The sequence below is a fragment of the Ornithodoros turicata genome, chromosome 2 (genome assembly GCF_037126465.1).
Source record: "Ornithodoros turicata isolate Travis chromosome 2, ASM3712646v1, whole genome shotgun sequence".
In the NCBI taxonomy this organism is placed as follows: domain Eukaryota; kingdom Metazoa; phylum Arthropoda; class Arachnida; order Ixodida; family Argasidae; genus Ornithodoros; species Ornithodoros turicata.
In genome coordinates this window covers 106,198,047-106,216,163 of record NC_088202.1, presented here as the reverse complement: position 1 = coordinate 106,216,163, position 18,117 = coordinate 106,198,047, and the positions used below count along the sequence as shown (strand labels likewise).

The following is an 18,117-nucleotide window of genomic DNA, read 5'->3' as shown; positions in this document are numbered from 1 at the left end:
AATACCACCTTCATGTTTCACACCCGGAACTAGCATGTCGTCAGCGATAAAACTTCCAGTGTGGCGAATAGCCTCCACGAAGTCGTCGTTCACGGGAGTCTTCGCAGATGAAGTCAATTGTGGTGGCTTGAACGACATATTCTTTCGGGTGATACTGACTCCTGAGTCGAACCTCGACTACTTTGCATCTGCGTACGCGTTTCGACGCGGTTTCGTTGGCAAAGGTGTTGAGCTGCAGTGTAGTTTCCCTAATAACTCTTAGCTTCAATTTCCTGGCTATGTCGTCGCGTATGAAAGTCCTCTGACTTCCACCGTCGATAATGCCTCGGACTAGTGCACCCTCCTTATCTGATGACGCCCAAGCTCGGAATGTCTGAAGTAGCACTTCCGTATTTTGTTGCTTTGGCACGCCGTTCGCTGCCGTGACGTTTGTCGTGGTCACCACCTCGTTGACTGTCGTCTTGGGCGTAGTTTCCTTCGAAGTGCCACAGACTGACGGTGCGTGTCGTCGCCCGCAATGGGTGCACGGCTTTTTCATACGGCAGTCTTTAGAGCGATGTCCTCTCTTTGTGCAGCGGAAACAACGCATTTGACGTGTCAGTTTCTCCAACTTTTCCGGCATTGGAAAATCCGCTGGACACGTTGCCGTCTCGTGGTCGCCAGCTCCGCAGAAGACACACTTGGTATCGACTCCCACCGCTGCATGAAGAACCGCTCCAGTTGGTACCTTTCGGTTTCTCGATCCTATCGGGTTGCGTGGACCAGTTTGAGAATCATACCGGGCTTTGAGTCCAGAGAGCTCTCAGCTTTCTATTTCCACACGAATGAAACGCAGCACCCTTGCGAGCTCCATCTGCTCCTTTGCCTCGATCCTTGTGTTAGATTCAGAGCGATCCAGTGCTGATCCGTCTTGATCGACTCCGTTGTCTTCAAGCATTTTTGTGCCGTATTTTGCCATCCGTTGGTATTCCACAACCATATCTGTGGGTAGTGATGACAAAAGGATGTCAACCATCATGGAGGCATAGCTTGTAATTGGCACGCCTAACGCACTAAGTCCTCTCATGTTCGCCTGAACGTGGTCATAGAGAACTCGAAGCCCCGATAGATCACACGTCGACTTCACCAAGGGTAGCTTCCTCAGCCTGGTCAGGTATTCCCTCTCGATTCGTGCGGTATCTCCGAAACGCTGCTTCAGGGTGTCCACTGCGTCGTCGTAACACGACTCGGTGGCTTGCAGACCTCGAATCACCGATGCAGCATCTCCTTTCAATAGTGTCCTCAAGTACTGAAATTTCTCTATTTTCGACAGCCTTCCATTCTCGTGAACAGCTGTTCGGAACTGTTCCCAGAAAGTCAACCACTTTGTCAACTCGCCTGTGAAAGTGTCAAGTTGTAGCTTCGGCAACTTTATGCCACCATGGCTGGGCTGGCTCGCTGTAGTAGAAGGCGCAGCTTGAAGTGGCGTGGCGGCTGTAGAGGGCCTCTCCGTCAGCTGAAGTTCATCCAATCGGGCCTGGACTTCTCCAATGGCATTCGCCGATTGTTCCTCGTAGTCGATAACTGCTTGATATTCGGCAGCGAAATCATCTTCCTTGATCAGAGGTTCAATCTCCTCGTTTATTTTCTTCAGGTCGCCTTCGTTGGCTAACAGTCTGGCCAGTAATCCTTTAAGCGAAGTTGTACTAACTGTTTGGTCGCTGCGTAGTTCGACGACCTCCTTCACCAGCTTGGTTACTTGTGCACGCCGTGCAGCCCTCTTATGCTTCAGACGTTCCATGCTGACTGTCTTCTAAACGAAAACTGAAGTCTAGAATGCAGTGCCGTCAGTCTCCCGGGTTTCGGCACCAGATGTGTTGTGAAAACCTAAGGTTCCACTCAGAAAAAGAATGACTGGCAGCACTGCTCTATAAGACTAGCTTTAATGGACTCCGTAGAACATCGTCCAACAGTAAAAAACAAAAACAAATTGAACCGTAAGCAAGCGTACACAAAGACGAAGAAGCTCACGTCGTTTTCCTCATCAACTCTTAGTCCGCAAACCAAATAAAACCACAACACGGGGTTTTCCGGATAAATCTGAATTTTACCGGTGTATGTTTTTCGGATTTTTTCGGATAAATCTGCAAACTTGGCATAGCTTACTGCCAACTCAAAGCTACACGATGGGGAAGTAGAAGGTATATGCGTATATCTTCTACTTCCCCATCTGTGTACTTCCCAAAATCTGTGCCAAACACTTACAACCTTAAAGGTAGTAACTACGACAACCTTATGTTTAAGAGTGTAGAACATTGGATAGATAACGTATTGTATCAGAGTTTTGAGGAACCGGTTGACCAGCTCGATGCGATAAGTTGGGAGAGACGGGATTGACGCGCATGCGCTTGACATCGTGGGCATTATCCTTCCCGCATGGCGATCCTCCTGACCGCTTCAATGTGACGATCGGTTGGCTTCCGATCGTTCTCTTTCGGGGGCTGTCGAACGAAGCTGAAACATGGCCGACCCCGACGCGATGTATTCCATCTATACAGTATATAGTATAGACTATACTGAACAGTCGAGTACTCCGCGGATGGCGTTATGATTCCTCACAAAGTTCCGTTCCTCGAAGGCGTCGCGGTGTATTAATATTTCATCGTCGTTCAGATTAGAGGTCAGAAACTCGCCGTTGAAAATATCCGAAAAATAGCGCTGCCACCATTTTGGATGCCATTCAATGTGGGGATGCTGCGGTGCCTCAGAACTGTTCAAATATTCAATTTCGTAAATTATACAACGTCTAATCAGTCGAATATACGTACGGGAGTGCTTTTATTACTGTTCTGTGAAATAATCTTCATAGCGCCTCGGAAAAATGTTTTTCTTATTGTTCGCGAGAAGTGACGCAACAGGTATGGTAGCAGATGTTCCACTCCGGTTCCCGAAAACTCTTTCTGGCGATGCTCCGATCGGTTCCTTGCCGCTCGACCGCGCACCGACTGGTCGATCGACCCGTTGGACCGTGTACACCTCGTGCACAGACTAAAGGTGGCGCTTTGTGCGGCCACGTAGCGGTGGGAAAGCGAACTTTTTGTGTGAGTCGTCCGATATCGAAACCAGTCAAAAGTGTATGTAGCGGGCGTCATGAACATCGAAATCGTGTGAATCGGTTGTGTAACTTTGTAGATCTCAATCGCTTTAAACTCCGAACGACTACTTTCCGTCCTCAGCGGTCATAAGACTATAAGGCATAAGACTATGTGCAGAAGCAGGCATGTGAGCGTTATTCCAATTCTTTTAGCTTTTCTTCGTGAGTACCGCACTTGCGTATGCTTTCTTTTATACTTTTTACAGCAAGCTTGCAAAGGTTGCACCTAAATTTAAAATTCTAAAATTTCTAAAGTTCTAAAATTAGACTGGCTTCTGATATAATGACTGACTCCAATTCTACTATCTCACATTTTCCCAAAACCCAAAATTAAAAAGTTAATTAACGAATTTTAGGCTACCAGTGATCTAGAAGTGAAATACTCTAGCTGACAGAATGTCCGCCTAGCCGTACAACCGACCTGCAAAAACCTGCATCTGTGCTGTCGTCATATCTTTTCCATTAAAAATCTGTGACGAACAAAAAGAACACCCTGTATAATTAAACAATATTTTATAGAGATATAATGAGGAGCTTCGTACCTGTCATCATACGCTCTCTGTCAGACATACCTATCATAGTGAAATAATTTCCGTCACTCTCGAACATCACTTACGTTCCTGCCGACTCGAAGTACTGTATTCCAGTACGTTTCTCCTTCTTACTCAGGATTTCATTCCAGCCTTTTAACATCAATCCCTGATAGAAGAAAAGAGTGAGAAATGGGGCTTAGTGACGCATTTTGCACCAGACATTTCGTTTGCACCAGACAACGTTAAATCGAACCGTCCTGTGAGCATTACTAAGCTAAAAATATCCGGAGAAAAATACAAGATTCCTTGTGCAGAATCACTTCGGCAGATGTTAAAAAAAAAAAAGCAGAAGCAGCTTAGAATAAAGTGCTGGTGTTACGTAACCCCCTAAAGTTTAAAACTGCTTAAAATTTAATAAATGAAAATACAAAGGCGAAAAGTATCAACGTAGATTGAAGAAGATTGATAGATTTATGAATGCTACTGGAGTCAGTAACACGAAATATAGACAAGATGAAAATGGTTGAGACACAAAATTAATTCTAACAATGACATTATTTAGTTTTCGAACTATACTGGACATCGTTTTTTTTTTCCTTGGGGGGGGGGGGGGGTTCAGCACATTTCACACTTTTCTCTGTCTCGGAAGGGGAAGATAACGTTGAGAAGGCGAATCATTAAAGAGATTACAGTCACGTCGATTTCTTTCCCAGGCGTGAACAGGTGTGTGCAGTTGGGTTACAACCGTTTCGTGCATTACAAGTTCACTCACCTCTCTTGTAGGAGGAGCTGCTCTTAGCATACGATCAATGTACTCCCGTGCTTTGTCATACTTGCTGGTCAGCATTAGAAACAGCCCAGCGTAGTAAAGCATCTTGAATTTAGACACGTGTGCACTCTTTATGTGATTTCGCTGGACCTTATTTCTATTCTCCTGGCATTACCTTGTCTCCTGCTTGTTTACGCACTTCTTTCAGCTGTGAATCCAGGTGTGCTACTGCTTCCTTGTCTGCCAAGAGTCACACACGAGAAAATAAACCAGGATTGGATCTCTCTTTCAATATCTGGGCCTTGCGCGAGCCATTTTCTTACCTACTACCGCACACTTTCGGTGCGCAAATATCAGTGCCAGGATTCCTCCGAGCAACACATCTTTGCTTTCTTTGACGGCGTCAAGCTCCCGTATGCCTTCTTGAACTCGACCTATAAATAACATTTGCACAATGTGCCACGGGCAGCCTGTTCATATTACATAAATCAATAAAATACTATAATAAAAACTACTATACACTGTTGCATAGATAATGTACAGTATTTGTAGAGCATCGTGACAATTCCAGGGCCTTCAAAGCATAGGTCCCCAGATCCACTCATGATGCCCATCACGGACGTCATTCACCATCACATCTACGGAGAATAGTATGATGATGAGTGATGACCCATGATGTGACGTGATGCTGAAGTTTAAGTCGATTGATTAGCATTGCGTACCGAGAAAAGCAGACGCTAAAAGTACCAAAAATTTTCGTTCAAATACTGCTTTGTATTTTTACCATGACAAAAAATCTGTTTGCTTGAAATCACAAATTTTCCATGTGGCCCTTGTGCAGTGACGATCTATGATGTTGATGTTCAATGACGCGCAGTAATGGGATTTGAAGTTGAATTCCAATGATGGGCTTTGAAGTGGAAGGCTTGTGATGCTGATGTCGAATGATGGATTATGATGTTGATGTGATGTCCATGGCTGTGACTAAAGCTCACCATGAGGTGATGTTGGGCGAATTTCTATAAAAGTGCTGACCTATCCTTCGGAACGCTCATGTTCAAAATGAGTGAGCTTGTTTGTTTTGTTTGTTGTTGAGACGAGTCGAATCCACTGTGCATTTCGTGACATACCTGGTTGTCTATAAATTGTATATCACTGCAGATAAAGTGACCAAAGCGTGAATGCTCCAAAGTTACAATAGGCTACATCAGAATACAATGAGTTAGCGCATTATGATGTCATTAGAATATTGCGCACATATGTTCTGTATGATTCAGTGTTAGCGCCGCGGAGTAACTGCGGCTATGAGAGGCGTACAGGAGTGGACAGATGGAGAGAGGACAGCAGGAAGGAGTGGGTGGGGGTGTCCTCCACATCTTGAGGGGTCGACGTTTTGCGCACGTATCCACATTTTCAAGCTCAAAACACGGGCACCCGAGGTCCACACCAGATGTGTCACTAAATAGTTCGAATATTTTTTGAGAAACCAATTTTAGCCATCACAAAGTAGGATTAAGGAAAGTTTCTATTGCTATCTATCAGGCTCCCAGGCACCACTGATTGTACTGTATTTCACTCTTCGACTTGCTGTCTGCTGTTGACTTACTAGAATTATGCTACACGGACCTGACCGTTTGTGCACAGGGGCAACAGTGCCGTATCAACTCTTGGGAACGCGCATTTGCACGGTCTTCTAATTGATATTTACTTCACAGGAGCGAATACATATTTTGACACTTTGAAGTGCTATAGCTTCGAGCTGTTACAGACATGTGATTATAGTTCTGAAAACTGGTATATTGCCCTGGCGCGCACTCCATCACCAATGATGTATGTGTTCTTCTATTTCATTTTGGCTTTAACCTTCCTACCTTCAAGTATAAGAGATATTCCAAAGTAAAGCCGGTAGGACGGGTCCCCCGAATATCGTTTAATTCCTTCCACAGCGGCTCGCTGCATCGAATGGTAATACTTCTCCCGGCAAAAGTAGTGAATCTTTGTCTGAAATGTGGGCAATATGAACCGTTATCTCTCGAAATTGCAGTTAACGAAGTTTCTTACCTTTAATAGCAATTCTGGGTCCGTCATGATAACGCGTGGTAGCTACCGTACGTGCTGCCGTAGTTGACAGCTGGCAACCATGGTCTCGTGAATTCGTAAGTAAATAAACTCGTTGCTAAGCGACAGACGACGTCCGGTTGTTCCACGTGATGTTAGGGTTGTTAGGGTTCTTTGGTTTGGAAGTGTTGGTCTTCTTCCTTCAATAAACTTATTGTACGGATCACCATGTGCATGTCAAGTTGGCAATGATCACGGTACCCGCGGCATTCGATGGCTGAATCTGATGTATCATTTGACGTCGCTTGGCACAGTTATAGTTGCGGAGACTTTCACGGTCTAGGTAAATGTATCGTGAGCAATGGTTATCTGAGGCTTATCCTCACGGATCTAAAGCGCGTGTACAGTGAATCCTTAAACGCAGAGGACCTGGAAGAAAGATGCAAGGTAATTACGGTGTTTGCCTTGGTATAGTGCAAGCTAGAACCAATGTAATACTAAGTTTACGAGAACGTAGTCAGACGTACACACAAATCCTTGCATCTTATTGCAGCGCAGACACACGTATTTAACACCAACAAGGCTGAAAAATGAGTATTTTCGACTAAAGACACTAGCATGTTTTCGCCTTTCACGGTACATTTTCCGCAATAAAATCGTGAATATCACCTGTCAGAGAGCACCTAAAGCATGAGTTACAGGGCTGGAAGCATATCGAACTAGTTAAAATAAATATGCTTCCACTCCTATAGCAACAAAAAATAATTTCTGAATCGCTGCCTGAAAGATTGTAGTCCAATCAGAAGATTTGAGAAGTACGCTGGGGACGACGGGTCCCAGAACCAAATCAGCATTTCACAAGGAGAAATCATTGCGACAGTGCAGTCCCATTCGGAAAACATTCCTCCAGAACAGGATGAATGTATGTCGGTGAAAGGCGAGATGGTTCTCAACAATTTCACCAAAGCCACGTCCACTTTAAAGGAGCACCCAGTCTCTTTGTAGATTACAGCAGTAAGGTGATACCGGAACCGTCCGATCCCGACAATATCCTGGGAACGCATGAAGGATCTTCACCAACAGAGTATGGTGCGAGATACTCTGAACAAAACGTGTGATGTGAGAGATGTGAAGCTCAATGGTTCTGAAGCCTCCGATAGACACATATAAAATACAGCAGGGCCGCCATTATTGTAGTTCTGTCCATAATTCAACATGAAGATATTGTAATCAAGATATTGCCAAGTACTGCTCGCGACACAGTTGTCTGAAATCGCCTCTCAGGAGTTCTGCAGCCTATATTTCCTTGATTGCCCTCAAATATGTTGTTCCAATATTGTATTTAAAAGTGGACCATACGCTGCACGTGTTTCTTACTTAAAATAAATGATCTTTCAACACCTGGAGATTTGAAATGGGATAAACCACGGGGTGCTGATTTCAGACAACCGTGTCGCAAGCGGTACATGTGAGGGTGAATGATCCTGCCCAATATGCTGAATATGCCCGAATACTTTGTTACTTGTCGAAGCAAGTCCATAAAAATATTATTTAGTTCATATTGGAGCACACACTATTGGATAGAAAGCAATAAGCAGAGGCTGGCACAACATTCGTACTTGCGCTGGGATAGTGACTACTATGGTGAGGCTCCTCCTGCAGCAGTAATATTTTGCAGGAACTGAATCCAGGCCTCGAAGTAACTCCCTCATTTCTTCTGAAGCATTTGGATCTACACACCAATTCTGCCCTACGAGATAATACCAGCATTCCTCTAAAAATCTCTGAACACGGCAGTGAGAAGCTGGTGCTTGACCTTACATCAGATGTCAGCGGCGTGCCATTCATTTGGAAGTATTGCCTCATTGTTCAGGGTGCTGATGAGGTAAGATTCAAGTGCAGATTAGGAAAAAGGTTATTGCCCTAGATGTGCCATGTAAAACAAGCGCAGCAAGTTTCCTGGAAAAGCCTCACCAATGCGGCCTGATGCAAGCCCAACAGTGTCTCGTCTGGCATCAAGTTCCTGTTTCTATCATACCATAGGTCAGAAACGATCTAGCACAGTATGGCCAGTCCAGTTTGAAAAATTTGTTCTCAGCTGCCCAAGAAACTCTCCAACTGCTAAGAACTTATGCATGAAAGTTTTTGTCTGTGCAGGGCCAGACAAACTGGTACCTGTGCCATGCTTGTTTTTGGCATAGCCATAGTCAGTTTGTACCTACAAACATCTACAACAGGAGATATCTGTGCAGCACTTTACTGGCACACAGAGTGGCAAGAGTGTCAAATAACTTTCACCTCTTTGCTCTGCCTGTTGTGTAACATAGTTACACTTGGGTGCTAAAAACTGTAAACAGAGGCCAGGGTCTGCGTGTCAAATGTTTTGCAGCACACTGTGTGGGTAGATAAATCGTGTGAACCTGAATAAATAAGACACCCATTTCACCTTTGTCTTTCCAGCTTTATAATATGGTGACACTTCCAATGGTGTTGATGGTAGCTGGTCTCCAGAAGACACAGTGCGAGCTAATCAAGCTTCTGCACACGACAGACACTGAACCGAGAGGGCCAGGACCCAAGCTATCACAGAGTATAATTTCTGCCTATTTCAGTGACAAGTATTGCTTGCTTTGTGACTAGCTGCCTTGTAATGAGATACCACAACTGCAACATTGCATTCACAGATACGTGTGTTGTTGCATATCTATCTTGCATGTTTGACTGTTATTGACGGTTCCATTCCCTAATTACAGAGAAACGAAACTTTGATGAATGCACGTTCTTCGATCAGACACTGGATACTGGAGTACGCTGCTTGTTTTCTGGACTACATCGGGTCTTCACTCTTTCTTTGTGTTGTAAACATGCACTGTGTTTGCTTGTACTATACAGATGCTTCGTGGCTCTCTTGGAAACGTATTGAAAAGCACATTTAACAGCAGCGGGGAGGACCTATTCAGGAAATTCATGAGGGCTTATAGGGAAGGACAGCTATGTGAAGAATCAGGTACGATTTTGAGAAAAAATATTTCGGGAGGGGTTCTATGGGAACTTTACATGGGGGAGGAGGATTGCACCCTCGTTTCTCTCTCCCAAATGCACTACCAAAGGTACGGTTTGGCTACGCCACTGGCCCTAGGACACCAGCATTTAAATGTGCCTTGTGCCAACACATCACATGCGCATCACTGCTACTTTTTTCTTGCATTTCACGAAATGAAATTGAAAGTTCAATTAACTTTTTTTGTCAGTGCCCCCCGTCATTGAGACATCAAAGAACTATTTTACGGAACCGGATGAAAGTACCAGAGAGAAAGGAGGTGATCTCCGTCCAGTCACACAAACGCAAGCCTGCAGCACGGAATTCAAGGCAAAAAAGCCTAAAAGAAATATGAGGCTCTGAAATGTTACACCTACTGCACTGCCAAGAAGTGCATATTTTGCTGTATATCAGTGTTAATGTATTTAATTGAGGGGGCTAGAAGACTAGCCTCGACATTTTATTAATGGTGCCGTTTTTGTTTGTTCTTCCCGGACAAAAAAAAAAAAAGCGTATAGAAAAGGTTGTCGTACGAGGCACATGTTGATAACCAATAGCACGCAGTGTATGCTCCACTATTTTTCATCACCATTCCACTAAACCAAAAGCACTATTTCTGATTCAATGTTATGGTGTTTACTGATGTGTTGTACAATATTCATGCAGCATATTTCACCAATTTTGGCTCCAAATGGTTCATAGCTGATGCAGCACAATGTGTAGCACCACAAAATCCTTTATGGCAAATAAAGCATATTTTGAAATATATAGCCAAGCAAAGAAGCAGGAAGGTAGTCTGTGCAACACACCACGCAAAGCATAACTACGACACACACATCACCGGCCAATAATTATGATAGCAAGCACGGCACAAGTCTTGATGCCTTTCTACAGTGGCCTTGCATGGAACAAATGAGAGCTTAGTCTAGTAAACATTATTTATTTGCAAAAAAAAATATGTAGAACGCATCCAAATCAACTTTACCGGGTGTACTGTATACACATCCATTTCATAACCAGTTTTGTGACAATGTTGTAAAGGAATGCACCTGAAATAATACACAATACATCCATTTCACACTGACAGATACCATCAGTGTTGTTGCAACACACATGATGATTTGCTTATGTCGATTCTGAGAGCCCATGTTGCTTTAATGTATAGGCACTTGGCTGGCAAACACAAACTTGGCTGTGGATGTAAGTAGACAAAACAAAGTGTCATGCAAGTGCATGCCAGTTGCCCAAATAGGGTGCTTCATGAACGAGGCAACAGTGGTGCTTGATCTCTGCCCAGTTTCTTCTGTATATGGCTTGCTCCTCCAATCAACAGGACTGCCCAAAGGAGTGTCAAGAGACTGAATAAACTTGCTGAATAGTAGTTTCCATTTTCCAAACTGAAACCTAAGCAATCATAAGCCAATAAAATTAGTTTCCAGCATTATAGCACTTCTAAAGCATGCACTTATTGCTGTTCACAAAAATTATAGGATGTGTCTTCCACCTGTACAAGGGATTCAAAATAGGAAATGCATAGATCACTTTGCTGTTGGGATGTAAAAAAAAAAAAAAAAGTCTGATGTTTAAGTCTATTGACAACCACAACATTCACTGTGCAATATGTGACCTCACCTTCAGCTAAATTGGACACTACGTGCTCACACTCTTGCATAATGCTTTGTGCTTCTGTTTTGTGACGTGTTCTTGAGCAGTACCAACTTCCAAGTAACAGTTAAAATTATGAAGACCATGTGAGCTGGTTCGATTACCATACAAAGCGATCACACACACAAAGCACACAGCCTGGGCTGTTATTTCTGCGCACCCTTAGGAGCTATACTATTGCCGTGAGAACTAGTCCATTAAAAATTGGCCCAGTCCTCTTTGTCAAATATAACAGTTGCGGTAAGTTTGCTTACCTTGTTGTCTTGTAACACCCAGTGCAATGTATACACCTGATGCTACAAAGCTTATGCTGGTGACGATGACACCAAGCACCTTTAGGCCCCCTAAGGTGTTCTTGTCATGCCAGTGCTCAAGTTTGTGCACAAGATGTAGCACTTGAACATGGAAAATACCTCCAGCGAAGATTCCTGGTAGAGATTTAAGAGCGGGATTAAAACGTTATTTTCCTGTGTCGTTACGAATTCGGTTAACCTCTTAGAAGTACTACAAGCTAATCTCTCTCTTTTTTTTTTTTTTTTTTGTAATGACAACTCATCAGACTCATCACGTAGAGGGCGGTTCCCGTTCATGTGACCATGCCTCTATACACAACTGACTCCAGACTTCATACACTCATGGCTTATTACGTGTACATACAAGTATTTCCGTTAGTTTAAATTGTCAAAAGCGTCGAAAGCGTTCATTTTATCATATCGTAGAAGGCGACCGTCATGCATTCCTAAAGGATCCGATGTCAAGTGGAAAGCACTTGCGCGACACACTTTTTTAGCGAAGTTACGTTTCTGTAAATCGTTCACAACAGCATGATACCGTAAAGCTGGATTTTGTTACCTGATAGCAAGCTCCACAAAGCAGCATTGTAATTTGCATGATAGAAGAAAAGCAACACGAAGACAACGACGCCACCAAGAGTCCCAATCGACGACAACACAGCCAGTATCACAAAAAAAATGTTAGGCTTTGGAGGCATATCCTCTGTCTCGACCATGTCATCGTTTTCTTTGACACCTATCCCGAGTCACAAAAATCAACCATGTGTCTAGCACCTGGAGAGCCGAATCAGTAGAATGCATTCGAACATTCGAAGTTGCGATGTCTCGTCGAAATATCTGCCCAGACCACCAACAGAGGACGTTGATGTTGGTTTTAATATCACGTGCATACTGCATAGCACAGCTGGACTGCTTATTTCTCCTGGTTATTTACCTGGGTTTGTATTCATTGGCCATGGAAAAAGCTCTAATATTTCTCACTGCATCAGAATAAATGCTACTTGGACCGCTAGACAGGCGATGGATAGACGGTCACGCAGACGCGTCGTCGTCTGCTTCATTGTGTACGTTGTGAAGTTGTGAGCACTGGTTCTGAGAGTTTAGCAGTGACGCGCCATCACGGGACAAAATAACGCAACACGAATGCACCAATGCACGATAGTGTATGCAAAATGTTGCAAGGTTGCAAGAGAACCAACAAGAAGATTACAAAAATATGTTTTATGACACAATAAAAGCTTATACATTATTTCAAATATATCTTCTTGGTAATTTTGGCCTTATTCGACGTCTGTAAGAAGTACGGGCGGGCGATGTTTGTCATGTTTATATTTTGACAAAAGCTTATCTGTTGGTTAAGCGGTTGATCGGTCGTTGTACACGTCGGCATGTCACTTCATCATCAATGCTAACCCAGTAGGTTACATTGCAGTTTCGTGCATAGGCAATGCTTTGTCATAAATTTTAGAGGAATGCATCTGTCGCCTTTGTTTTCAGACAAGAGGAACTCTTTCTTTGAGCGCAGTAGTACTGAGAAGGGGTGTTATGCGTCGTGTTAATGGGAAAATGCTTGATAACTCGATAGGGATAACTCGGAAGGGGCATCCCATGTAGTATATGCGTAACAATGGTCTGTGTCGGGTTGTAGCTTCGAAATAAGGTTTGTTCATACGATTATTAGCGTTTTTATTATGCTTTTAATATCAGACCAATAACAAGGCCAGGTATTCAGCATGATATCCATTCTGCCGTTCACTCCACCGGTGGTGAAGCGTCTGTTAGGTTGGAAAAAAGGGGAGGGCGAGGACAAATGGAGCGAGAAAGCAGTGAAAAGTTTAGTGAAAAAACTGAAAAAATCTGGTGGTATGGATGAACTGGAAAAAGCTATAACTACGCAGGACGTCCACACCAAGTGCATCACAATTCCCAGGTTTGTAGCTCTACGCCTTGCTTCTTAAGTTTTCGTGTAAACTTTCTTGTGTATACCAGCCTCAGAACATCTACTTCCATCATTTTGGGCCACCTTCATTATTGCCATTTGCCCCAGAAGATATGGTTGCATGGTATGAGCAAACCGTAAACAAAGATGTCATTCATACGGTGTGACCCAACATGTGACGGGTGTTCTGTTAACGTTACCTGTTTTTGTTCGTACTTTAGAAACCTCTGTACATGATACTTTGACTAAAACGCTCAGCGCCCTAGATTTGGAGCAGGTGTTTATCACAGAACCACCGCAATAAAAACATGATATCAGTGTGGGTTACAATGCAAAGCCCGAGCACGGCCCCGCTTCTCAAGAGCTGTGAAGGAAAGAAAAGTGAAACACTGTCGATCACGTCTTGTACCGTAACAGTAGATATGTGTTCATTGTATGTTTTCAGATATTCATATTGAGGGGTCGAATCCAAACACCACTATGCACTACGCAGTGCACGGGACCGTTCTGCCGCATAAAATACCTGTCCCTGAAAACCATCAGGCAAACGAAGCGACTCAATACGATCACATACGTTTTTTTGGATGCCGTGGTTTTATTATCAAAATCGTATTTTGTATTTTCGATTGCGCGGTTCATGGGTTCATCATCACGATTGCTCTGCTCGGCGGTATCAACGCTGTATGTTTAAAATTGGCATGACTTACTGATCATTGACAGAAAAAAAGTGTTTTGAAAACTATTTTTGCAACAAATTAACGTTGTACTACGCACAGTCTCTAAAAAAATTGTTCAATTACTCTCCTCCGTTTTGGGAGAGTGAAAAGCTCAGCACATGCTGCGTGATGCTGCATGCTGCCCACCGCTTTGTGTTGCAGTCAAGCCTAACTCGCTAGCGGGAACTTGCAATCGTTACATAGTCCAGCCCAATGTGCTAAAAGGAGACTACTGCCAAGATAACGGTATGTTAGATCTGCTATTCCTTGTACAGTATCTTCCTGGACACGTTTATTAATAAACTTGAACAGAATTTTCACATGACAAAACCCGAAAGAGTCCTTAGTAGTCGTTTTTCGTGCAGCGGGCGAAGATAGCAGCGGGGTCCTCTTCTCCCCCTCAGGGTTTCGGTACGTGGTGACGGAAGATATGCGGCTTTTTATTAGGTGTTGGACGACGATATACGTTGCCATCTGTAAAGCAGTTCGTTGCACTTGAAACATAGCGAATGTGTTGCATGAGGAATAGTGACAGTCAAGCTAAGCTAGCGCACGAAACGCCGCTTTTAAGAATCTCCACTGGCAATTTATTGTACGCGTCTTTTCCACGACGAATTTGAATGCAGCTCGTTCGTATGCCTTCGTGACGTGGGCGATGTTGCCGTATGAGTATGCTTGGAGAAGCGTGCACGTTCATCAGTAAAACGTTGCAGGTTTTAAAATGTTTTGGTTAATTTTGAGGCACACTTGTAAGCTGGTTAGGCCTAGCCGTTCCCGACAGTAGGAGAGGGTTGGGTGCCCTCTCCACCCGTCTGTCGCTCGTCTCCTTTGGTTCGCGCGCGCGGCGGGGCATTCCTGCGCCCGGTGTCAAAATGAAAAGAAAGAAGAAGAAAAAAAAATGACACCCTATTCGCTTGAAAGGGGTGATCCGCAAACAACTGCTCCTGCGAGATCATCCACGAGAAGATTTATTTTTGTTATCGGTGTGCGCTCTTCGAGATTTGGTACGGATGTGGACGATTTTAAGAACTCTGCTTGTGTGATATGGAAATGTTAAATTCTAGACAACTCATTGACTTTACGACAACTTCTGCGCACGTAAGCGGTTTAGCGTAGAAATTTGGTCTAGTTTGTTTTGACAGTGCATTGCGACGTAATGAGCGAAAGAAACACACATCAGTATGGGACGATCTCATCCTGTACTGTCGTATGTTTATTTCGCTCGTTACGTCGCAATACACTGTCAGTGGTTTAGTTACGTACGACAAAAGAGTTACGATGATACTGTTTTCATTGCACTGTTTCTGTAAGTTCACTCTCAGAGAGAGGGCTGGTATGCTCACTGCATTTGCAACTGCTCTTTGAGTAGTGACTGTACTCGTTTGCTGTAAAAGTACTTGCACATTATGTATTCCTTTGACAACCTAGAGAACCCACCTTTGGTGTCTGGTATTGCAAACTGTGCATCTCCAACGAGAGTGGGTGCATTTCACGTGTTATGTCACCTTTTTTGCTCCTTATTTTCTGTACGTTGGTGCCGTTGTTTGCCTGTCCTTGTGTTGTTTCCTGTTCCATCTGAATGTGGCTGCAGCAGCATGCCCACTAATATTTTGCAGCTTGTGCTCGCACAGATCGCTGGACGGGCGGCTGCAAGTGTCGCACCGTAAGGGGCTCCCACACGTCATTTACTGCCGCTTGTGGCGCTGGCCTGATCTCCAGAGCCACCACGAGCTGCGGGCGACAGATAACTGCGAGTATGCCTTCAACCTGAAGAGGGACGAGGTCTGCATCAACCCATATCACTACAAGAGAGTTGAGACGCCCGGTGAGCTCCTCTCTCCTCTTTAAGTATTCTTCGCAGGAGCAAATACAGTAATGTCTCACTTATCCGGAGTTCAGATACCCGGAAAAGTCGTTATCCGGACTACATTAACGGGAACGAACCTGCTACCATTGGATTTTGTCTCGGTTATCCGGAATTCATTATTCGTATCTGAACGGCAAGTACGGGGACCCATCTTCCAGGACCTAGGTCATTCTTATTCGCTATTCCGGAAAAGTATCTCATCTCACTAAGGCACACGGTGGGGATGGTAGACGATAGGCGGAAGGGGTGTGCCCCGTATCCGCCAGGTGCAAGAAATCCACGTGTGAATGTCAATGTCCAGGCTGTCCGGAAGCATCGCCTGTCTTTTGGCCTATACCAAAGACATTTGCAAAAAGAAACAAAACATGTGCGCGGGACCAACTTTTTGAGACATCACCCTTCTTTGAACAGCAGGGTGACGCAGCGGGTGCCCTGGCTGTGATCAGAATTCTGTCACACGTGGGCCTACTAATTTCAGGCGGCTCATTTCGCATGCATTTTTGAAGTAACAATCTTTTCCTTGTTTCCTTTTCTGGAGCTTTATGGAGGTCTCACAAATTTTTCGGGTTTCCCCGGAAGTTTGCTTGGTTCGGTTATGCGGAAATTCATTATCCGGACGAAAAGGGATGACTCCCGAGGTGTTCGGATAATCGAGACATGACTGTATAGTATGAACCAGATTACAGGTTGAACCTTTGTGCGTGTAAAAAATAATGCTAAAATATCTGCTGGTACACTGCACGCAACGATAAAGGAAGAGCAAAGAGGTAATGACATATTGTACCAAGACATCGCTAAGCATAGAAAGAAAATGCTGTCCATGAATCAGAGCCCAGTTCTTTGTGTCACTCGCACGTCAACTGCTCATCGTCCCTCACCCATAACTGGTCGTCAACGCAGTGGCGGATCCAAGGGGGGGGCGGTTGGGTGATCGCCCCCCCCAAAAAAAACGTCAGTTTATGCATTGCATTTCCCTCTCCCCCTCCCCCACTGCGCGCTCCGGCAAAGAAACCGCCCCCCCCCAAACCGAGGGTCTGTATCCGCCCCTGGGGAGGGGGCACCTGCCCCCCCTGTCCCACCGTCCGACCCATGCCAACAACGGTCACGCGCTTGCTTTCACCAAGATGCCGCCTTCACTCTTTATTCTGTCTCCATGACAGCGCTTTCCTTCTTTCTCGCGCGCGACTCACGGCACGTGGCCAATTCCGCGTCTAAGCGGTGAGAACGGAGTCTGAAGTAAAATGAAGCGAGCGAGTCTTCAAAAGATTGACAGTTTCTTTAGTCGCGCTCCCAAGCATGCCTTGCAAACTTCAATTCAAGACAGCGAGGAGGTCGCGGCGCCGGCAATATCACAATCGGGTTCCTCTACGTTGCCCACGGATGACAGCGACGCGGACGCCAATCCTCAGATAGCGTGTGCCATGCCAGCAAGTGCTGTGGCTGACGGCAATGGTTCACGACATGAGCGCAGTCACAGTGCTGAACATGAATGCGAACTATCGAACACCATGAGTGACAGTGGAAGGAATGATGGCTCCGCTGCAGCCTTTTTACTAGACGTTGGAAGCTTTGTCGGGAAACATGTTGACGACTTCACTAAGCGGCGCTTGTTGGAATCTCATTGGCATCCAGCGGAAAACTACAGTTTCCCATACTCCATCCACAAAAAAGGCGGCAAGGAAGAAAAGAGATATGTAAGCCACTCACATTTGAGCAAATTTAACTGGCTGGTTCTCTCGAAGTGCCAAAGTGGTCTCTATTGCAAGTATTGTGCACTCTTCACAACGGGGAGCGTAGGAGGGTACCAAAGGAATGTTACTCTTCAAAAGCTCGTTACAAAACCTCTCCGAACATTCGCGAGGCTACTTGGCAAAGATGGTGACCTCCCTCTGCATGAAGCAACTAGATACCACAAAGAGGCGGTTCAAGCCGCAAAAGCCTTTCTTGCCTGTGCCGATGCACCTGAAACGTGCGTCGCCAATCAAGTATCTTGTCGGCGACTTCATCAAGTGGATGAGAACCGGAAAAGACTCTTGCCTATCATAGACTCTATAATCTTTCTAGGGCGCCAAGGAATACCGTTTCGCGAACACAGAGACGACGG

At 44.7% G+C, this 18,117-nt stretch overlaps 3 protein-coding genes across 4 annotated transcripts in view; 2 read left to right on the top strand and 1 right to left on the bottom strand.

Annotated features, from left to right (window-relative positions):
- LOC135385921 (tetratricopeptide repeat protein 21B-like) overlaps window positions 1-6,574 on the bottom strand; it is a 32,517-nt gene extending 25,943 nt beyond the window's left edge. The window contains exons 1-6 of the mRNA XM_064615548.1: window positions 6,497-6,574; window positions 6,307-6,436; window positions 4,759-4,869; window positions 4,611-4,675; window positions 4,439-4,540; window positions 3,750-3,832 (exon numbers count right to left, since the gene is read on the bottom strand). Coding sequence (XP_064471618.1) covers window positions 3,750-3,832; window positions 4,439-4,540; window positions 4,611-4,675; window positions 4,759-4,869; window positions 6,307-6,436; window positions 6,497-6,523 — 518 coding nt within the window. The 5' untranslated portion in view covers window positions 6,524-6,574. The remainder of the gene's footprint in view (window positions 1-3,749; window positions 3,833-4,438; window positions 4,541-4,610; window positions 4,676-4,758; window positions 4,870-6,306; window positions 6,437-6,496) is intronic.
- A 44-nt stretch (window positions 6,575-6,618) lies between these two features.
- LOC135385920 (non-homologous end-joining factor 1-like) lies at window positions 6,619-10,303 on the top strand. Its single transcript, XM_064615547.1, has 6 exons — window positions 6,619-6,940; window positions 8,172-8,378; window positions 8,954-9,083; window positions 9,247-9,299; window positions 9,386-9,500; window positions 9,745-10,303. Exons 1-6 carry the CDS (start codon window positions 6,767-6,769, stop codon window positions 9,894-9,896), a joined length of 831 nt encoding a protein of 276 aa, XP_064471617.1. The 5' UTR covers window positions 6,619-6,766; the 3' UTR covers window positions 9,897-10,303.
- Window positions 10,304-12,855: 2,552 nt separating this feature from the next.
- The window catches only part of LOC135385919 (mothers against decapentaplegic homolog 3-like), a 28,265-nt gene continuing 23,003 nt past the window's right edge, over window positions 12,856-18,117 (top strand). Inside the window, exons 1-2 of one of the 2 annotated variants that reach the window (XM_064615546.1) lie at window positions 12,856-13,421; window positions 15,778-15,971. In XM_064615546.1, the coding sequence (XP_064471616.1) occupies window positions 13,225-13,421; window positions 15,778-15,971 (391 nt within the window). In that variant the 5' untranslated portion in view covers window positions 12,856-13,224. Of the gene's footprint in view, window positions 13,422-15,762; window positions 15,972-18,117 lie in introns of both variants that reach the window. The other variant, XM_064615545.1, reaches the window with a different exon arrangement.

Coding starts and splice junctions, on each gene's coding strand:
- LOC135385920 (XM_064615547.1), top strand. CDS start 6,767: ATGGCTGAATCTGATGTATCATTTGACGTCGCTTGGCACAGTTATAGT. Junction 9,300..9,385: donor ATCAGACACTGGATACTGGA/GTACGCTGCTTG, acceptor TGTACTATACAG/ATGCTTCGTGGCTCTCTTGG. Junction 9,501..9,744: donor ACAGCTATGTGAAGAATCAG/GTACGATTTTGA, acceptor TTTTTTTGTCAG/TGCCCCCCGTCATTGAGACA.